This window comes from Lynx rufus, unplaced genomic scaffold, assembly GCF_022079265.1.
Source record: "Lynx rufus isolate CCGP_SWC_20201006 ecotype Redwood Valley unplaced genomic scaffold, mLynRuf1.p SCAF_9, whole genome shotgun sequence".
In the NCBI taxonomy this organism is placed as follows: domain Eukaryota; kingdom Metazoa; phylum Chordata; class Mammalia; order Carnivora; family Felidae; genus Lynx; species Lynx rufus.
The window spans coordinates 89294624-89316624 of NW_025814897.1; the positions used below are offsets into that span (position 1 = coordinate 89294624).

The 22001-nt window shown below is 47.1% G+C and overlaps 1 protein-coding gene across 1 annotated transcript in view; it reads right to left on the minus strand.

Annotated features, from left to right (window-relative positions):
• SLC1A2 (solute carrier family 1 member 2) overlaps positions 1 to 15600 on the minus strand; it is a 50213-nt gene extending 34613 nt beyond the window's left edge. Inside the window, exons 1-5 of the mRNA XM_047071479.1 lie at positions 15465 to 15600; positions 13493 to 13645; positions 10806 to 11056; positions 5825 to 5993; positions 1137 to 1263 (exon numbers count right to left, since the gene is read on the minus strand). Of these exons, the coding sequence (XP_046927435.1) occupies positions 1137 to 1263; positions 5825 to 5993; positions 10806 to 11056; positions 13493 to 13645; positions 15465 to 15594 (830 nt within the window). The 5' untranslated portion in view covers positions 15595 to 15600. The remainder of the gene's footprint in view (positions 1 to 1136; positions 1264 to 5824; positions 5994 to 10805; positions 11057 to 13492; positions 13646 to 15464) is intronic.
• Between the last annotated feature and the right edge of the window lie 6401 nt (positions 15601 to 22001).

Below are 22001 nucleotides of genomic sequence, written 5' to 3' on the forward strand. Positions count from 1 at the left end.
CGATTATGAAATGAATAGGCACTCTAGCTCTTCGCCCCACTAGCTATATCATCTTAAGCAAATTAATTCACCTCAATACACCTCAGTTGCCTTTTCTGTAAAATGGGAGTCATGGTGCCATCTTTGCGGGGCTACTGGGATTACATCTGACAGGCACTAAGCACTTATCCTGGCTCTTGGCAGATACAAGGAAATCAATAGCTGGTAACTTTTATGATTATAATGATCATGACGATGTTAAGGAATCAAGATTTGGGGACTCTGGATGTATCATATGATACAGTCTTCTCTTCCATAAAACTAGAGGGTGGAACAAGATTTCCAAGAGCACTTACAATTCTAATATTGCCTCTGTGATTTCACTGTTTGCATGGCCTGAGAACTGCCTCTTTTTCCTGCTGCACGAGTCATAAAACTACAATACATTGCTTTTGGACACCAGAATATTAGCGTAGTGGTCCTGCCACACGCCCTCAGTCATGCTGTATCATCCTTGGTATCTTGGACTTATCTTAGTGTTTCCTCACAATGCTCAGGTTCAGAGTTACTAATTGGTTTTTCCAGCTTGTCTATCTTTTCTTGCTTTTCGTTGTTGTTTTTGTTTTCCCACAGGCAGGAACAGGCAAACTTTATGTGAAGGGCCAAATAGTAAATACTTCAGTTTTTTCAGGCTACACAATCTTAGTCTGAACTGCCCAACTCTGCCATTTGGCACAAAGCAACCCTAGACAATATGTGAACGAATGGGCATAGCTGTGTGCCAATAAGACTTTATTTATGGGTCCTGAATGTGAATTTCATACAATTTTCATGTGTTGTGGAACACTATTACTCTTTTGATTTTTTTTTTCTGGCAACATAAAAACATAAAACCCATTCCTAACTTGTAGGCGACACTAAACGCATAGCAAGCATACAGGATCTGGCCCAAGGATGGGCCATGGTTTTCCAACCCATTTTCCAGGGGAAGCTCCCCCCAAAAAAGATTTTCATCCTTTTCTCAAAGTTTTTTTCCAGAGAGCCCTTTGCTTGCTCCATGCCTACTCTCTCCTGCTGGGAGGGCTCCGTTATCTTTCAAGGATCCCAAGACCTTCAGACACCCTCCCCCAACACTGAGTAAGAACAAGCCCACTTACCACATGATCATGATCACTAACTTCATTACAATCTCATTCAAAATGTTGAAGAATTCCACCATCAGCTTGGCCTGCTCTCCCATCTTCCCCATGGCGATGCCAAAAGCAATGAAAAACCCGATCAGACCTGTTGAGTGAATCACACCACGCAGAAGGACAAGTTACAAAGCGTGTGTTTCTTCTCCCTCCTTCACCATTCCCGACACAGGGAGCCACCTTCTCACCTGCCTGTTACCCCGCAAATGAGGCATTAGGGTTCACACTGAAAATACCTTCCCCTTGGATAATTATGGCATCCCTTAACATTTCCCACAAGAGCAAGTTGAACTGTCAGCGGTATCAGTTCCTTGAAAAAAATGAATTCCATTTCATTCCAAACTCAAAAGCACTCTCTTCTCTCTCCTCCTCCCTTACCATGGGTAAGCAGATTCCAGAGTACACAGATTAACAAAGGAAGGCTTGTTGAGGCTTGGGGATTATCATGCAAACTTTGGAGCCCACATTAGAACTGCAGAGACCAATTAGCCAATAAAGTCTCTGCCAGGGTTATGTCTACATTGGCTTAGGGCTAGTGCAAATTCATGTGTGGCTGGTATGTTCCACTGCAGAAGAATCCTAAGTATAAAAGTATCTTTCTACTGCTACATGCCTAATACGAGAAGGAGGAAGAATGTCGAAAAGTCAAATGGAAAGCAATGAGAAATCCAAAATAGTTGGGAAACCCCAATTGACCCAGTTCGTCTGTATTTAACCTGTGATTTATTAACTCCTAATCATTCTTTTCATGGTCAAAATGGTTAGAATGCTTCCCCCCTTTTTTTTTAACTGTATTTTTTATCAGTATCATAAAGGCAGAACATAGACTTTGAAATTTGCTAGCCCCTCAGTCCCCTTCTCACTTCACTTGACATGGTTTGACTTCTATCTAAATCTAGCCCCACCCCAGCCTCTAGGGTCAATCCTAAACCCAGGCTGGAAGGACGTGAGGAGCTCTGTCCCCATCAAAGGCACTAGGTCCTGGACCAGCTTCAACACCCAGCCTTGAGTCTTATCTCTGTGTTGTCTTTGCCTCTTTCCCCACAGCAGAGTATGTTGGCATATGTGCTAGGAAGCTGCCATATACTTTGGTTCCTCCAAGCTTGGCCTGGCTTTTCTCCTCCCAGAAGTTTCTCTTCCCCTACCGCTCCTTTCCATCCTTTTCCTCAGAGTTTCACCCCCTGCCTAGTCTCACCCAGGCCCACCCAGGGACTGGGCCACTTTATGGCTAACAGATATCCCCATGATTGTCTGGGGTCTGTCTGGATTTCTGATTACTAGCCACTCTGTGCCCCCTTCCCACTCTGACCCATTATGGCCAATCCTGGGGCTCCAATTCTGACTACTGGCATGGACTACCAACCAATGTTGCTGTCCCCATAGCTGCAGGCCCTTGCTTGCCCATCTGACATTTCTTCTGAACGGTAGTATGGCCAATATTCTAGGCCCTCTCTTTCCTTCCTCTTCCCTATGACTGCCGTGTCCCAGTTTGGCAGGTCTAATTTACAACCCTCCTTTTATATCGTTTCCTAATGTATCCAGTTATGCCTGGAGTCTTGAGTTACACTGGGTAAATTATATCATTATAATCTGATTCTCTTAGGGAAGAATTCTTTCTTTCTGAATCTCCGACTTCACCTTTTTCCTAGCCCCCCAGAGACACTCACCTCCCCACACTATGCATGTAACAACCCAGATTGTTCAACTATCCTTCACTGGACCCTCTCTCTCTTTAGCAAAAAGAACTCAGCACCTGCACGCAGGATTGTTAATCCCTGGTAACGAATATTTCCCCTTTTCAGTTCTTAGCTAGAAAGACTGGCAAGTGATTTACAAGTGAGTTACTGGCCATAAAGACAGAGGCTTTGTGAGAAGCAGTGACCAGGGGAGTGTGGTCTCACTCTGCAGTAACGTATGGAACCAAATTCAGACTATTCCCAAGCCTTCTCTCAAGCCCACGGAGAGGAGTCTGTTGGGTGTGCGGTGAGACATAATCTGTGAACATTCTGGCTGAAAAGACCTAGTATTACCCAGTTAATTCCATTTGGAGATTTTAAGAGAAACTCCTCAAGGTCTCAAAGTCACAAAATGCTGGCATAAAAGGGCTACCCTTGCAGGGCCAGCAGAAACTGAGCCACATCTATGACTATGAGAGAGAGACGTTGGAAGGAGCAAAATCTCCCAGGAGTTGACTTAATGGATGGGGTTAGAGTGGAGCTCAGAAGTGGTCTAGAGGTTTTGGCGGAGAGAAAGGAGTCCTTCAAGAAGTAGGAGGCCAGAGTCAGGGTTTTGTCTTCACTTACTGCAATGTTCAATCATTGGGACTTTCCAAAGCCAAAAAAAAAAAAAAAAAAAAAAAAAAAAAAAAAGCCACCTTCTCCACCCTCAGAAGACCAAGGGAAGAATCTTGTTTTAGCCATGATTTGTAAATGAGAAGTTTCCCAACGGTCTAACTTCCCTTGGCTTTCCAGGGCCTCACTCTGCACTTGGACACTCACGTCCAGCTTCCGTGTCATTTCCCTCTGTCAACACAGCTTCACTGAACTCACTTACTGGAACTGGGGCGTTTCACTTGAACAAAGCCCTTTTAGACTTGGTCACTGGGGCTGAGAGAGTAGTGAGTTGTGTTGAAACTCCCTAGGGCAGCTCAAGGTCAACGTGACTTCCCAGAATCCACTGAGAATCTGGAAACGACCGTGTAAGTCTTCTGAATGATTCACCCCAAAGTTCGACCTCATTACTCATGGCCTTAACCTCCTCCAGAGTATGTAGAAGACTGTGGGGCCACTTTGACTATGGGGTTTGGGGGAACAGAGCAGGGCTGGGAAGGTCCTGAAAGGCTCACAGACATCTGGGCAGTGGAGGAGAAGGGCTGGATCAGGGGTAGAGGCTGAAGGTATTTGCAAGCTCTCCTCAGAGGAACTCACCCACTTTCTCCTCTCTCTTTCCTCCTGTCACCTCTCACTGATGGTCAACAACGTTTACTGATCTTCCATTGCCTGCCAACCTCTCACACTCTCACTGACTCAACCTGTTTCCTTCGAGAACAAACCGAGATGATCCCTCACTGAAGCTTCTGCTTTTCAGTGCCTGGGCAATCCTTCTCTCCTACATCTTTCTCTCAACCATTCTGGGTTAGTTACTCATAAAATTATCAAATTTAGAATAAACAAACAAAACAGACAACCAGGATATCCAGTCAAAATGTGAATTGCAGATAAACAATGACTATATTTTATTTTGGTATAAGTATGTCTCGTGCAGTATTTGGGACATACTCTACACTAACAAATCATTTGTTGTTCATCTGAAATTCACACTTAACTCGGCATCCAATACTTTACCTACAACCCTCCTAAGGAGACAAGGGTATTTGATCTCCTAGATGGCAAAGCGGAAGGACCACGGAGCTGATCCATTTCTAACCAGCTGTCCCTCAAACCCTTAGAAATCTTGCTTGCACAGATTAACGTACTTTTTCCACCCAGCTTCCCCATTTCTTCCAGCTTAGGGCCAAATGTCCCTCTTTCTTGTTTATGGGACACCACTCTAACAGTGGGTGGGGGTTATGGTGGGGAGTGGTCCCAGGGGGTGGGTAGGGAGTAAACTGAGCAAAGGGGAGTCACTCCCATGATGGGGAATCTTCATCCTCTGTGGGGGCGTTTTCTTATGGTGCCCCTCAGCTCTCCATTCACCTTGGATAATGACAGTAGCTCAGAAGAGAGCACACACTATATACTACTGTGCTCCACATGCACAATCTCATTTAATGCTCATAATGATCTGCAAGAGAAACGCAATCTCGTCCCGTTACAAATGAATCTCGAGGGGGCGCCTGGGTGGCGCAGTCGGTTGAGCGTCCGACTTCAGCCAGGTCACGATCTCGCGGTCCGTGAGTTCGAGCCCCGCGTCGGGCTCTGGGCTGATGGCTCAGAGCCTGGAGCCTGTTTCCGATTCTGTGTCTCCCTCTCTCTCTGCCCCTCGCCCGTTCATGCTCTGTCTCTCTCTGTCCCAAAAATAAATAAACGTTGAAAAAAAATTAAAAAAAAAATAATAATAAAAAATAAAAAAAAATAAAAAACAAATGAATCTCGAGAAGTGAAGCAACTTGGCCATGGTCAGGTCACCAATGAGTGGTCCATAAGGGATCTGAACCCAGCCTGTCTACCTGCAGAGCCGAAGAACCAAGTCATGGCGTGCTATGAAGGCTCCAGGCTAGGGGGAAGGGCTCGCTGGAATCCCAGAGAGTTAAACAAGATAATCTTTTGATAAGCTCCTCTGAGCACCAACACCAACACTTCACACTCCTGATAGCGCTGTGTTGTTTTAAAGGCTGTGAAAGCTGGAGTGGGCTATCCCTGTGCCTAGTGCAGCACTAGCATGCAGGGCAGTTCAAGAAAAAAAAAATGCTGAAAAAAATGGAAGAATTGGATGTGTAACTTCCTGCAATGGACAGTCAGAGAAAGTTACTTGCCAACATCACGTTAGTCCCCTCTCTCTTCCCATAACTGACCTCTAGCTGCCATGTCCCCTCGCGGTCCTGCTTGCCTCTCTCCCTCTTCCTTAACCTTTCAACGAGGGATGCCGAGGTGCTGAGATGCAGGAAAGGTTGGCCATCGTCTCCCCCCAGAGGTGAGCACCACGATGCCTACCTAAGACATTCATGCCATCCTTGAACTCCAGGCCCTTCTTGATAACCACCTTCGTTTCCTCAGGTGCCTCCGTCACAGTCTCGTTCAATAATGAGATGACAGCGTTGGTGGCATTGCCCTCCTCATCTGATGGAGGCGCCACCAGGACTTTCTTGGTCACCGTTTGAATCTAATGGAGTGGGAGGAGGAAGGGGGGAATATAAAGATAAGGCGTTTGACCACCAAAAGCCTAGGCACTTAGACGTTTTTAAAATCCCTAGGATGTTAAAAAACTAATTAAGAAATATCAAAACAAGGTTATGAAAGTTGGGCAATAGTTCAATGTTCGTGTTTAACAAAGTGATATTTTATTATACACATACAGTAGGAAACGATTGTCCTCATCACTTGATAATTATAGGACTGACAGCACTCATTTGTAATGTAGTGTGATCCAGTAATGGGACACAAGCTTCGAGTTGGGGGACAGTCCCATGATTGTAGCCCTTGATTGTAGCCTCTTTCAGTCCCATGATTGTAGCCCTGCATCTCAGAGACAACATCCAGCATCGATCACCGAAGCTCTTCATAATTGTGAACCCCAGTTGGATGGCCCTTCTTGCCTCTTGGGAGGGGCCCTGGATCTGGCCAAGAGTCGGAAAGTGAGTGTCTTCGCAGGGAACAGGTCCACCTGTTTTGTTCCTTCCTGCCTGGGACCTGTCTGGCGGTCTTCACAGATGAAGCCTCATTCGGGCTCCTTCCAGAGTCATGGTCTGCTGGGCAGCTCCATCTGGGCACCAGATGCTGGGTACTCGCAGCTGCCAGCAGCTGCCATGACAGGATTGTTGGCTTATATTTCAGACCAAAAATGTAAGATGGGAAGACACCCACTCCTTCTGGGCAGTGATGCCAAGCTTTGCTCAATGTTTGCCAAGCATCTCTGTGCAAGTGGCCCCCTGAGAACCTCTCATGCTATTCCTCGACATCTGTGGCATCCATTCTAATTTTAAAGGTGCCAGGCACCCTGCATGCAGAGTGCTGTAAGACACACTTCCGAGCCCCGAGAAACAATACGTCCAAGGGCATTAAAATAGAACTCCTGCAGAATCCTAGAATGTCAGTGCTGGTACATAGTAGGCAACAGATGGCTAAACCCTGAATAGCTATGGGAGAGGAGGCATGGAGAACTCAGATGACCTGTCAGATGGCACAGAGTTCTTGGCAGAGCTGGGACTTGAACTCCGAGGGCCACCACCGAGTTCTTCCACTCCCTGTGCTACCGACACCCAATCCTACGGCAGCTAGGCCTAACAGTGAGCCGACCAGCTCTCCAAAGTGGGAGAGAAGCACGATGTGGCTCTGTTCTAGCCTGGCCACGTGTGCTTGTGCAGCGAGGAAGGAAGCTCAGGCTGAGTGTGCAAGGGGAGGACAGGCAGCTCCTGGGCTCCTGGGTCTGGGCAACGTTGGCAAGAAGAAAGAATGCAGGCATGATCCGAAGAGTCATGCTCCCAGGAAAAATGGGAGGGCCAGAAGCCAACATTCTCTGTCCTGAGAATGCCATAGAAGCCAAGTCTTGAGTTCAAAGGACTAACGGCCATGGTCGTAAACAAGTGGTGGCTCTCAGGAACAGGTGGCAGCAGGTGTGGCATGTTTGACACGTATTATCTCTTATGTCAACAGTAGCCCCTCAAGGCTCAGGGGGCTCGCTAACTGCAGGGCAGAAAGCTAGCTAGTTGCTGAAGCAGGATTCAAAATGAGTTACGTTTGACTCCCAAATCAGCTTCCAAACAGCACGGGCCAGTGGCTCAGGTTGAAGGCGAGGAGATAGGGATACTGGAACACAGGCCTGGTCTCTGCCTCAGTTCATGAGCCAAGCCTGTGTGGGTTGGACAACCCCATCTGGATGCCAACTCCAGTCTACCCGAGTCCAAGCCACCAGGGTCTGTCACCTTAAGACAGGTTGGTTCTGGACTGTGTCCCCCAACGCCCGAACATAAGTAAGTTCCATTGGGCGGGGACCCTGGCTGTCTCATTGCCTGTGGCATCTTGTGCACAGTGGAGAGCCAGCACCCAGGAAGTGCTCTCAAATATCAGATGGATGAGCAAACACACATCACTGGATTCCCCGCAAGAGAAGACCCATGCGGTCCCTGTGGCTAGCCTTGACTGAATGTGGTCAGACCGCACCTGACATCCCGCTGCTGTCCTGGAAAGCTCACGCTGGTTCAGCCCTAAGCAGCAAGCAGGAGGCCCCGCTGCCCTCTAAGACACAGGGCCTGCCACCTCGAGCAAGGCAGCCTCTGCTCCGGGGACAGTGCGCCTGCCTCTTTCCATCTCTGTGTCTAACTGTGGCAGTGAAGCCCTCCACACCCAAGGCAAGCTTTTTGTAGTCACTTCCAGCTGTATCCCGAGGGCACAGAAAGCACTTGCCTGGCATCCCTTCTCTCTGGTAACGGGATGTCACCCTACAACGGTTCCCTTTCGCTGAACCCTCTTCAAGGGCCCCCTGGGCCCATGGATTCCGTCTAGTTTAAGACCCCCTTCTTCTGGGCTGCCTGAGATGTACATGCTCCCTTGCCCTGAGGTAAATAAAAGAGTCTACACATTTTTTCCTCTGATTGTCCCAACTCAAAGGGGCAGTGACCCTGGACTGAGCTGGGGGGTGGTGGTGGGGGGGGGCGGCTAAGGGCTCATTCCTCATACGAATATTGCCAGTGGAGGGGTGGGTCCAGGGCAGGGATGGGGCAGGGAATGGTTCAGCCCTCTTTTCTAGTGTGCACAGTAGCCCTGCCGTGGGCAGCTTCACACGGAGATCGCCCACTGACCGGACAGGTCACCGAGTGAGCGTGGCTAACACCACTAAAGCTCACCCAAGATCAGAGCAACGGCTCCTGGTGCCTGTCTGCCTCAGTCCTGCTTTGCTATGATGAAGGGGTTGCCTCTCATGGAGCATGGTCACGACGGGGCCCAGGAAGCAGGCCCCAGTCCGTGCCTCCATCGTGCCTCTCGTGCTACCCCTCCCCCCCGGTCCCAGAGTGCTTTCATCTAAGTAGGTTCCCTCTAGAGAGGGAGCGCCAGGAAGCACCCCTCCCTTCCCTTCCCACCCTACCTCCCCAGCTGAAATGGTTTATTTTTTTATTATGTGTTAATGGAGGCTTTTTGATTTGTCCTTTGTGGTTGTTCTCGAATTTTATTTCATTTTTCCTTTTGATTGAAGTAGAGTGGACACAATATATTTCGTTAGCTTCAGCTGTACCACACAGTGATTTGACGAGTCTACACATCACGCCTTGCTCACCACAAGTGTAGTTACCGTCTGTCCCCTCACAACACCGTTACAGTATCATTGGCTACAGTCCCTGTGCTGTGCCTTTCATCCCCACGACTTCTTCCTTCTATAACAGGAAGCCTATGCCTCCCCCTCTCCTTCACCCACTTTGCCCATCCCCCACTTCCTTCCCTCTGACAACCATCGGTTTATTCTCCGTAAGTAGAAGGCTGTTGCTGCTTTTTACATGTTTGTTTATTCATTTGTCTTGGCTTTTGTTGTTGTTGTTTTTTTTAGTTTGTACATATAAGTGAAATCACGTGGTATCTGTCTTTCTCTGACTTATTTCACTTAGCACCATGCCCTCCGGGTCCATCCACGTTGTCGCAAATGGCAAAAATCTCATTCTTTTTCACGGCTGAGTACTATTCCATCGTGTATATGTATATATGCCACATCTCCTTTATCCGTGAGATGGTTTCCTTTAACGTAGCCCTCTGCCGTAAGTGCCACCAACGCAGCACTGGAAATCAGAGAACACGTCTTAACCCACCAGAGTAAGCGGGGCCCAGCCGGGGTTGACAATAGGATTTGGGGGACAGCTGGGAAAGCAAACTTTTCCCCTAGGCAGCCTGTCTCCGAAGTTCATTCTTCTGTGGTTCCCTGGAAATGGCTGGAGGAGATTCCTGGGTTCTGGTTGAAACTTGGTGCTAGCTCTCCCTCCATGGGCTAATGGGAACTGATGCGAATTCTCACTTAACCTGACCTTGGGGGCTAGACAACAGGCTGAAGCGAGGCCTCAGTCTTTCTCTCTCTCTCTCTCTCAGTGGTTCCACCGAGCAGAATCACCCATTTTCTTAAATTAGAAGCTTTAAAAAACTCGATCTGCCCGTATGCAGTCGGCAGGAGCATACATCACTACAAACCTTTGTAGAGCCGTTTTGCAACATCCAGCAAATTTGAAATCTAGAACTCCTGGGCAAGACATGAGCCCCCAAGAATTTATTTTTCAGAAATAACTACACAATCGTGAGGAGAGAGAGAGAGATGATGGTAAGGCACTGTTAAATAAAAGAGTACAGCACAGCACAGTATATACAATGCAGTTACCACTTGGGTTGAATTTTTTTCTAAAGATTATGCACACAGGCAAAAAATATATATAGAAGGAAACAAAATTCCCAGCATGAGTAGTTCTAGGGAAGGGAAGTACATCTACACCGTTTAAACTTTTTACAGCCCTCGTGTATTACTTCCACAATTTGAAAACACCCAATCCCCGGGCCTACACTAGAGATTCTGACTCCGTAAGGCATGTGTCTTTTTTAAATGCATCACATGTGGTGTTGCTATCCTACCAACATAGAGACCCACTGGGCACTCTAGAGGGTTGAAGGCAAGGGTGATTTTCAAACGTGTGCCCTTGGACAGCCCATCCACGGAAACCAAAAAACAAGGGAAAAAGTAACGGGGTGGGGGAAAAACGGAAGAAGGGGAATCCCAGAGCAAAGAGATGTGAAGTGAGCTGGAAAAAAAGGAAGGTTAATAAAATAAAGCAAAATACGACTTCAATCCCAAAATCCTGCTCCAAATCACCTCCTACAATCCCTAGACAGAGGAAATTAAATATAGGAAAATTGCTCCCCAGGGCTGGTTCACTGAAACACTCCCTAAGTTATTATCTTGATAACTGAAGGAGGCTAGAGAGGCAAGAACATCAGAACTTTGGGTTACCTGCTGAAAACAGGCTTGGACAAGGTTTTCAGGGAAGAGATTTCGGATGAGGTCCAGGAAGGCATCCAGGCTGGACACTTCATCATTTTTCTTCCCGGGTCCCAGCTGCTTCTTGAGTTTGGGGTTCCCTGGGTGGATGGCCAAGACCAAGATGACCCCCAGCACTGCGGCAATGACGGTTGTGGACATGTAATACACCATGGCTCTCGTGCCCAAGCGTCCACTGGCTTTAGCATCCAGGCCCGACAAACCTGGATTGAAATGATATGGGAAGGATTAATCCTACGATGCCCATCTCTGCATACCTAGAACGTGGCTTCATATTACTCAAATGCATGAATGGTTAATTAAACCTCCTCCTACTGAATGTTTGGTCCTACAAATCCTATAGTTTACAGTTCTTTTGTCTATTATTATTTTATTTTAGAGAGAGAGAGTGCGCTCATGCACACGAGAAGAGGAGAGGGGCAGAGGAGGGAAGAGAGAATCCTAAGCAGGCTCCATGCTCAGCACGGAGCCTGACACGGGGCTTGATCCCATGACCCTGGGATCATGACCCGAGCCGAATCAAGAGTCCAACGCTCAACTGACTGAGCCACCTAGGTGCCCCCTACAGTTTACCGTTCTGTTCTCCCAGGACATTTTTGAGATTCTAGAGAACCAGAGTTGAAGATTTCTGGTTCAGAGTTTATAAAATGATCAATGACTACTTTCTGTCAGTCTACAATAGTGAGTTCAAGTTGAATGTATTCCATTTTTTAATTCTGAGAGCATGTCCTCCCCACTTATTTGGTATTAAGATATCCTTTCTTGGGGCGCCTGGGTGGCGCAGTCGGTTAAGCGTCCGACTTCAGCCAGGTCACGACCTCCCGGCCTATGAGTTCGAGCCCCGCGTCGGGCTCTGGGCTGATGGCTCAGAGCCTGGAGCCTGTTTCCGATTCTGTGTCTCCCTCTCTCTCTGCCCCTCCCCCGTTCATGCTGTGTCTCTCTCTGTCCCAAAAATAAATAAACGTTGAAAAAAAAATTTAAAAAAAAAAAGATATCCTTTCTTTATGAGGTGATGGTGCTAGAACTTTTTCTTTTAATGTCCTCACTTAAAAGACAAAAACAAAAAGAAAACAAAACAAAAACAAAACAAAAAATCTGGCAGTCCTGGTGATTGATATCAAGCATCTAGCATAGCGATCTAGCACAGCCCTCACTCCTCTAAGGCGAAGCATGACGGAGACATTTTCCAACCCAGTGCAGGGATTAGAGAACACAAAGGTGGGTGCTCTGTCTACACTGTGGGAGGTTCTGTGATTGTTAGAGGAAATTCCAAGCAAGTCACAAAAACTCCTGCCTTCACTAGGTTTTTTCCCAGTTGTATGTTCAATTTTTCTACTTCCTGGTTTCAATTTCTGCTTTTACTAGACAGAGAGATTGTAGCCCTTGCTGTGCGGGAGGAAGTCACTGGTGCAAAGTTTTCTGAATTAAGCTGACTTATCTACAAGCCACTTCTCCTTACAACCTAAAGTCGGATTCTGGCCAACAGACACTAAGTTTCCTTGCCAGGTTGACCAGTATATGGTCTGTTAAACAGGCATGGAGAATACTTTCTCTGGTTTGAAAAGGAGCCTTTAAGGTTAAAGCACAATTTCACTCAGTCTGGGGCTGATTGATGAGACCTTGCATTCACTGGGCTCATTGGTTGACCTGAGATGAGACTATAGAACAACGTGGCTTAGCGTCTGAATCTCTTGACGTTTCGAGAGCCTCGCTTCCTTCATAAGGTGGACAGCTTTCTCAAGGTCACCTAGATGGCACCAAGTATCAATCAAAACCTAGCTTTCAGCCTTAAATCAGAGCCCAGTCTTTAAACTACATCAGTTTAATGGGGTGCCTGGCTGGCTCAGTCGGTTAAGCATCCAACTTTGACTCAGGTCATGATCTCGTGGTTTGTGAGTTCAAGCCCGTGTCAGGGCCTGTGCTGACAGCTCAGAGTGTGCGGCCTGCTTTGGATTCTGTGTCTCCTTCTCTCAGCCTCTTGCCTGCTCACATTCTCTCTCTCTCTCTCTCTCTCTCTCTCTCAAAAAGTAAATAAATATTTAAAAAATTAAAAAAAATAATAAACTACATCAATTTGTACCCTATTTGAGCAGTGTTATTTAGTAAAGAGAAAACTACCAGCATAAGCCCAGAGAGGTGAAAACATTCTTTGCAATAAAAGACTTCTTTCAGCCCCAAAGAGTTGAACCTGATTTACACTTTAAGGGTAACTTTCTTCTTAAAAACTTGAAGGGTTTCACATCTAGTATTTAATTTATTTTTAATACCCACTTCCTTCTACACCCAGTTAAATAGTAAAGAGAAAATGTCCTTTTCTATTTATTACTTTTATCAGAATCTGAGCGAAATATAATTTGGAAAATGAGAAAAGTATACATTCAAAATTGAAATCACTATAGTTATTAACCCTTTCAACATGTGGCAGTTTCCTTTTCATCTTTTATTGCTAGACAGAAGGACTGACCAACAGATGAGAAATTCATTTTGGGTTGATAGTCCCCATTTTAGGGACAGGAAAACCAAGGCTCTGAAATAAAATGACACAGACAATCACATTCATTCATTCATTCATTCAATCAAATTGAGATTCGACAGTCACTCCACAAACCAGATGGGAGTACGATCCCCTGTGACCTTACCTGTGATTAAGCTGGAGATGATGAGAGGCAGAATAAGCATTTTTAGCATCCTCATGAGTATATCCCCTGGGAAGGCTATTAACATAACCACGTCAGGGTGGAGAGGAGATGCCAAGCGGAGAAGCCCTCCACATACTGCCCCCAGGATGACACCTATAAGGGAGAGGGGAAGATATCTGAATTTATTTTGGGCCCAATAAAGTGACTAACTGTAGGGATTCTGCAACGTTGACCTTTCTCATACTTCTCCATTATCGGATAATGAACAGCACGTAACGAAAATACCATTAGATCGTAAAGTCGACTTTGACGACTAGTGATAGAATACTGTGTACCTCCAACTATTCTAAAAGGCAGTACTGACAGGGTCAAGGAGAGCCCTCTCAAGGTTTTGTGAGAAGGAGGATAAGGTAACTTGACTAACTTCTTTGAAGATACTGTCCACTGGTAGAGTCAGAAATATAGTCAGAAATAATCCATAGTGCCAGATACTGCTTCCCAGGCCCTCCAAGCCTAGGCCTGGCCATTGGTATGGTGTTTAACATATTCCTTCCCTTTCTGACTGGATACCAGATAAAAGGAACATTTGATTTAGCAAGCCGGTGCGAGTTTTCTTTTTCCTTCTATTTTCTTTGGCTCCCAACAATTTCCCCATGGCTCATTCTCAAGAAGTTTTGTCCTTGACTTCTATGTTCTCTTACATAATCTTTAGACTTGCTGATTTTATGGCAGATTGCGGGGAGGGGGGGTCTCTAAAAGTGTATAATTTGGGAAGAAACAATTTAGGCAGAGTTGCTGGCAGGAGCCTTTCACTTTGCATACTTGGGGATTCCACGAGACAAACTTTGGATCTCTGCAGACAGGGGGCCGACATGAAAGATCCTTGTAGAAACCACAAATCAGGTCATAGCACCACTGGCTAGGAGGGAGGGAGGAAGTTCCTACATCCGTGGGCTATGATGTTAACTCCAGGGATGGGAGGGGAGTGATGTGTCCAAAAGCCTGATGGTTTTTACTTCTACAGGTAAAAAATATACTTCTTTAGAATCTACGATGAGTGAAATTTCTCCATGTGGAAGGTAACCTTTGGAAACCCTACCACACCTCTGTCTTCTGTCATTAAGGAAACTGAGCTGTGGCAAGCCCCCAGTCCAGACCCTGGTCCGCTGACATCCAAGATGACTGACTCAAAGGAGAAGTCATGGAACGGAGTGGGGAAAGGGCAAGGCGTGATGAGTTGTTCATTGCTTCTGTATGCAGCCTAAGTGAGAGCTGAAGAACAAGGAGGGAGAGGAAATGATGTGGATGTCACTACAAAATACTGCAATCTCCCCATTTTCAGTAAACCCTGGTTGAAAACCCAAGACCAAGGTGTGTCAACAGTCACACCAAAGGACAACCACAGCCTGGGCGAGGTCTGAAGCAGAGGAATCAGACTCTTGTGAAGGAACCAGACCAGATCCAGGCTTCTGGGCAAACCTCTTCTACCCTGACCTCATTAGCTAATGTGCTAATTTAATCTAAGTTAATGAGGGTGTTCGTAGGTGAGACGTTGGGAGCCCTCTTCGTGGGGTTTTCAGCAACTGCTGCCTTTATCTCCATGCAGGTATTTCTCTAAGTGTGGTATGCTGACCATCTGTCTTGGAACCACCTAGAAGATTTGTTAAGATGGAGATTCGAAGGCCTCACTGCAGATGGGCCAAAGTCTCCGTGTGTAGGGCCGGGGAATCCATGTGTTCACACACTCACAAGAGGTGGTGAGGACCACTAGAATCCCAAAGGAGAAAACAGATAGCTAGGGCAGGTGGATGGGAGACTGTATCGTCAAGGCAGCCGTGCCTGGGCAAAGGAGGCCTTAGGCTCCTTTACAGGGGGAGGGGCTTCTTTTACAGGGGGAGGGCGGCCTGTGGGAGCCAGCTTCCCCACAGAGCCCGGAGACAGCCAGAGAAGACAGGCAGGCCCTGTCACCTACCAAACACGGTCAGTGTGAGCAGGAGATTCTTCCCCAGCTTGTCACACAGGCGCAGGCCCAGAGGCCGGTGCTTCGGCTCCTCCGAGCTGAGATGGCTGTCGTGCATCCGTACTTCGACCTGCTTGGGCATGTTGTTGGCACTGCAAGAAGGGCAAAGGTAGTGGTGAGGGCCTGCTGGGTGCCCCCCTTGTGCAGTCTGCGGGGCTCAGGTAATAGCAGGTCAAACAGGCCTCCCGCCAGGCACGGTGGGGGTATCTAGAACCCCTGGCAGGAAAATAAAAACCAGAGCAACTCAGGGGACTCTGAATTGCAGTTACCTGTAGGCAGGACGCCAGGACACGTGGAACATCTATGCGCCAGGCACTTTTCTCCCTAGCATCTTGGATCATCATAGTAAAGAAAAGGCATACCACAAGGCGGGGTGAGGTTCTTCCAAGAGTTGCCCACCATGGCAACTCTGAGAGGCAAGTATTTCGGCTCTGTTTTCCAGAGAGTAACTTGCTCAGGGTCACAAGGCCAGAAGAAATGGAGATACAGGGGCGCCTGGGTGGCTCAGTCCATTAAGCGTCTGACTTTGGCTCAGGTCATGATCTCACAGCTCGTGGGTTCTAGCCCCGCGTCAGGCTCTGTGCTGACAGCTCAGAACCTGCAGCCTGTTTGGGATTCTGTGTCTCCCTCTCTCCCTGCCCCTCCCCGACTCGTGCTCTGTCTCTCTCTCTCTTTCTTTCAAAAATAAACATTATCACATTTTTTAAAAAAAAAATAAAAGAGGGGCGCCTGGGTGGCGCAGTCGGTTAAGCATCCGACTTCAGCCAGGTCACGATCTCGCGGTCCGTGAGTTCGAGCCCCGCATCAGGCTCTGGGCTGATGGCTCAGAGCCTGGAGCCTGTTTCCGATTCTGTGTCTCCCTCTCTCTCTGCCCCTCCCCCGTTCATGCTCTGTCTCTCTCTGTCCCAAAAATAAATAAACGTTGAAAAAAAATAAAAAAATAAAAAAATAAAAGAAACGGAGATATCAACCCAGCTATATCTGCCTCCAAAACCTGAGCTCTTTCTTTCTTGTATCAATAGCCCAAAGTGACCTTTGGATTATCTCAGGTCAGAAGAGTCATGACCTAAGTCATGCTAAATTCAAACGCCTCTGAGCTCAAGCCTTCCCAATCCTGGTCATGGAAAAGTCATAAATGTGGGCGGCCCAAGTTTTGCCTCTCTTTTGGAAAGCATGGTCTATCTAGTTTTTCAAAAAGTCAATCAACTGCGGTTTTTAAAAGGTCATCTGCATTATCAGGGCTTTGCTAAGCTGCCCAAGAGTCATGCTACTCAGCGTCAAAGAAGTGTGGCTTTAAGAAGCACGTGATCCCCTTCAGCCCTCAGTGCAGCCCAGCCCTTTCCCAGATAAGCCCCATGCTGTGATGAGAGTCTTACAGGGGTGGTTGCGGGTAATGAGCACACTGCCTCTTTTTCCAGCTTGGTCACTGGCAGGCCAGTAAGATTTCAAATTTAGGCTTGGAGATTCACATCGGGAGGCCAATTCTTTTTACTTTGTCAGCTTGACCCTTTTGTTAGTTGCCATTTACAATCGCCATCGTGGGATTAAAAAAATCCTTTAAGTCTTCAACACCGCGAAAGACAGTTCACGGTCTCTGAATAAATGGCAATGCTTTCTAAGATGGGAGGGAGCTAGCCTTACCCAGATATTGTCTCCAGAGATTGGGAAGGCCTTCCTTTGGAACCAGTACCAATCGGCGGACCAGGGGTTTGGAATCACTAGTTATAACGGAAATCGTGTGGGCTTTGGAGACAGGGAACCTGGGCTTTAAATCATGCCTCCATCACTTGCTAACTGTGTGGTGTGTCGAAAGAAGGCCTTGGGGCACCTGGGTGGCTCAGTCGGTTAAGCGTCCGACTTCGGCTCGGGTCATGATCTCGCGGCTTGTGGGTTTGAGCCCCGCCTCGGGCTCTGTGCTGACAGCTCAGAGCCTGGAGCCTCTTCAGATTCTGTGTCTTTCTCTCTCTCTCTGCCCCTCCCCCACTCACACTCTGTCTCTCTCTCTCAAAAATAAACATTAAAAAAAAAAAAGAAAGAAAGAAGGCCTCGATGCCTACCTTGTGGACATTAAACATGGTAAGATAGGTTAGGGGCCTCGCGTGACACCTGGCATAGGTTGTGACTTTCTCTAGGCAGCACGGGCACACACCATACTCATCACGTTCATTACAAGGGTGACGTTTGCTCCACCATTCCAACAAGACACCAAGCTTAGCTTCCAGAGTCTCAGATTTAAGACCAGGGACCCAAATACAACTACGTACTCTTTCCTAACAGGCTCCTTAATATACTCGCTACCAAAATGTTTTGAAATTAGGAATGATGTCTCATGATCTGGTTAGAATACCCAAATGAAAATATTAGTCAAAATATCAGCATCTCGGTCTCCCCTTCGTGGCCTAATTATCTACTCAATCTAGTTAGTTTTGGGGCAGCCTCTGACTAGCTGTCATGTGTGTGCTAATGATCACTCAGACTGTCTGAAAAGAAAGTAGGGCATGACTGCTCGCAGCAAGCACATGAGGGCCAATCTGGTCAGCAAGCAAGAAACACCACTTCCTCTAATCTCCACGGGAAACAGACAGAAAGGCTCTTTTTACAACACAGCAGGGGAAAATGATCAAAACGATCTTTTTTAACATGGGTAGACCATATGTTTCCATTGGGATCTTTTGATATTTTTAAGCATTTCTCCAGCCAGTAATCTAAAGCTCCAAACCAGGAAGCGGCCAACAAAGAACGGAGGCCGTGTGTGTTCTGAAATGGCGAGTGCATCCGTCAGCCAGCCTTTGGCATCACTCTAGGTCCCCTTGAGATTGTAAACCCCTCTGCCTCCTGCTTCGTTTGAATCCCTTTTGCCACTGAAGTTAGACTCAGGCACACGATTGGTATTTAAGTGAGACTAGCAAGCATTTCGACCAAATGCTCTGGCAAGATCCAAAGGATATAATGAAAGTGTCAGGCACCAAAACAGCCTGACAGTGTTAGGTAAACGCACGCACGCAGTCCAGCAGTGTGGCTGAGTGATGCGCACAATTCTTAGTTGTACACACCTGCTGTATGTTTAATGGTTTGTTTCTCAGGCCATGACAAAATGTCCCCGAAACCCTGAATCAAAACGGCCACATCAAAGTGGCAGCATCAAAATGCCACGAACCCACATGTATTTATTGAGAGGATCCCTGTGACTTCCTCAGCTCCTTTGAAATTAACCAAATGCTCATAGGCTCAGAGGAGGTTCTGACATCAGCTCGTAGAGAATGATTTGCGACGTACATCAGGAACCCAGCTTGCATCTAGGAACACAAAGTCCCCTAAGAACTCTTGGTAGCAATTCTATACCAACCTACATGATCACCACATCACCAGAACACGGGAGAGCCTGAAGTGGGGAATATTATAGAACACAGCATCATATCATACTATACAACAGCACAGAGCTGTTTGTAGACTTATACATACATGGCATATGAATGCTGGTTACTGAATGCACATAATAACGGTGGCAGTAACAAGGATACCTGGTATTTACCAAGTATTCTATATGTCAAATGCTATCCTCAGGAGAGAGTAAGGTGTAATCCCTGCTCTTAAAGAGCTTGTCAAGGGAATCTGCTTTACACGTGGGCCGTGGTCAAGCTCTGCAGGGGTGCTGGGGAAATGGGAAAAATGGTACCCAACGTAGCTTTGGGGAAGAACAGTGTTCAAGAACAGCTCCCAGGAGGGCTGACACCAGAGTTGTATCTTAAAGAATGGATCTAATTCAAAGGTCTATATCCGTCACCAGTCCGTGAACCCTGGGAGAGCAGGGCTGGATCTTTCACACCTGGTACCAAGGGCTTGATGACTATTTGCTCGAAGAAATTATAAATTGGAAAGCAACTACAAAGGGCAGGCACCTTCCTTTCTCCTGGGAATGAGGCCCTTTCATGGACAGAGTGGCAGCATATCGCTTCTGCAAGCCTCTTTCCAGTCTTGCGTTTATTCCACAGATTTCTACTGGACACATATGACAGGTCCCATGCTGTTCTGGATGCTAAAGATATCACAATAAACGAAGCAAGCAGAACCCTTGCTCTCATGCAGTGAACATTTTAGTGGAACAACAAATAAATGGACAAACATATTTCACGTGGAAATACGCACTGGGAGGAAAATGACACGTGGAGAGGAGGCGTGCTATATTTTGCATCAGGTGGCTGGGGAAGGCTTCTGTGATAAGGGGGCCTTAAAACCAAAACCTGCAGGGAATGAGGGCTCTCCTACATGAATCAGGCAATTTATCCAGAGCTTAGGAAATAAACGGAATGTACACCGTTTAGAAACCTGTATTTCCACACTGGAGCCCGAAGCTCCCACCAGATGCAACTCCGGGTGTCTACATGGTGGTTTCTTAGCACAGGCACTGATTCAAATGAATCTTGAACCAGTAACGCCGCACTCTATTACCATCATGCATATGATGGGAGTTTCGGCTGTCCCAGCTCCCAGCAAGAGGAATGATACCAGGGAGAGGTGAGCTGGACACCAAAGGAAGGCTAAGGTCACAACAGCCTGCACATTCGCTTCCCTGGCAATGAACAGAAAGGGCAAGACCTGATACGGGCAAGCTCACCGGAGAAACACAGTAAGTTATTTCGAGTGTGTGCACTTTCCCCCTTATCATTCCTCCCTTCCTACAACCTGTGCCTGTGTACATAGAAAAGCAATAAGGAGTTTAGAAGCTCAGGTGTGCCTTGGTGAGATCAAGTCCATCCAGCCTGATGCTGTCCAACCCCGCTGACCACCTGTTTCCACTTGAGTGCCTTCTGGATGGAACATTCAGCAATGCAATTCCTTAACACTGGAAGTTCTACATGCCTATTCCGCTGGATCGCTCTCTATTGGCCCACAAAGGAAGGCCATGTGATGGGACATCTGTTTGGATAATTGAAAACTTCAAGAATGAGCCTATAATTTCCTTCAGCCATAACGTCTCCGCTGAATTAGTTAAACGGCTGTTAATTTCGCAGTCGCTGCCCTGACCCTTCTCACGCAAATCCACGAGTACTGTTTCAGCTTATCGCGCAAGACTTCCTCTGGGCTCGAAAGGGAACATGTAATGGGGCCGGCTGGTGCTGAGTTTTAAACTATTCTGAGAACCTGCTTTTCATTAGCATTCAATTTCCCTTGCTCTGTCAAGAGCCTCTAAGAATAGGCTCGTTAGATGTGGGGTCTGATTCAGATTTCCTGCCCGCACACTTCAGTGTTGCCTTATCTGGCACCATAGTCTTTCTTCCTCCTCCGCTGGCTCAGTGAGGTGGCAACAGAACATTCCCCAGGGAACCTAAAAGCAACTGATGTGTTTCTGCCTGGAGGATGTGAGATCTCCAAGAAGCATCACCATCCAGCCCTCTGCTGTGCAAGTCCAAGAGCCTGAGGAGACAATGCCCAGGAATTGCCCTAAGGGGGTCTACTAGGTCAGACCCTCAAAAACAAAAATAGAGCCTGCTGAGGGCCTTTCCTCTTGGGTGGTTGGCGTGTTTGGAAAACAACGCTGGAAATGCCAGTGCTGTCACAAACCGGTGATTAGAGCTGTGACTGCCCCACATCTGGGATTTCCCCAGCTCCCTAAAGAATGCCACCTTTGCTGTAAAAGGGACTGGAACTCTAAGACAGCGGGGCATTTCCAGCCCACCAGTCCCTCCACCCTCGCTAGGTCCTGCGAGACCTGGTTGAATGGTGTCATGACTCTCCCTCTGACAGCCACCGGGTCTTCAAGGACCCTGTGAATGAAATCTGAAGGTTTGCAACCTCCACATCTCCCTCCGGTCCCTTCTTCTGTTCATCTTCGGCTGCTATGTCCCCGTCTCCAATCACAAACATGCTTTCTAGAAAGGCCCTGCCAGTGGGCCACTCTAGACTTCACAAACGATATTCCTTTTCTATGGCTTTTTCCTGAATATCCAAAGGTCTGGTTCAAGAGCACAGTTTAGAGTTTTCCCAAATCATGACAGGATTGGACCTGGGGACAAAATGAAACTGGAAGTCAGGAGGCCTGGGTTCTAATTCCAGGCCTGCTCCTACCTGGTAGCGTTGGGAATAGCATAGGGATAAAACGGATGTAAGGCTACTCGCCCATGACCAACAAACAGAGAACTGACTAGTATGAAATGAGAAAAACAAACTCAACGGAAGATACCAATAGGGTTTAGGTATCATTTTTGGCCGATTTTTATTTTTTAGGTTCCAGGCTCTTCATCTGTAAAATAAGGGGGGTGAATTAGAAATTCTTTACCGTTCTAAGATTCTGTGATTCTCTGGGGGTGGGGGGAGGATATTCACAACCCTTGGTAGCTCCCATTTTAGTTACTCAAGATTGAATAAGCTTACACTTTACCACGCGATGAATCATTTCATCAACGATGAGGGGCAGCCCGATCACTGCATGTCAGTCCCCACAGGGAGGGGCACATGGGTGACTTAGAGACAAGAGACAAACCAATAATA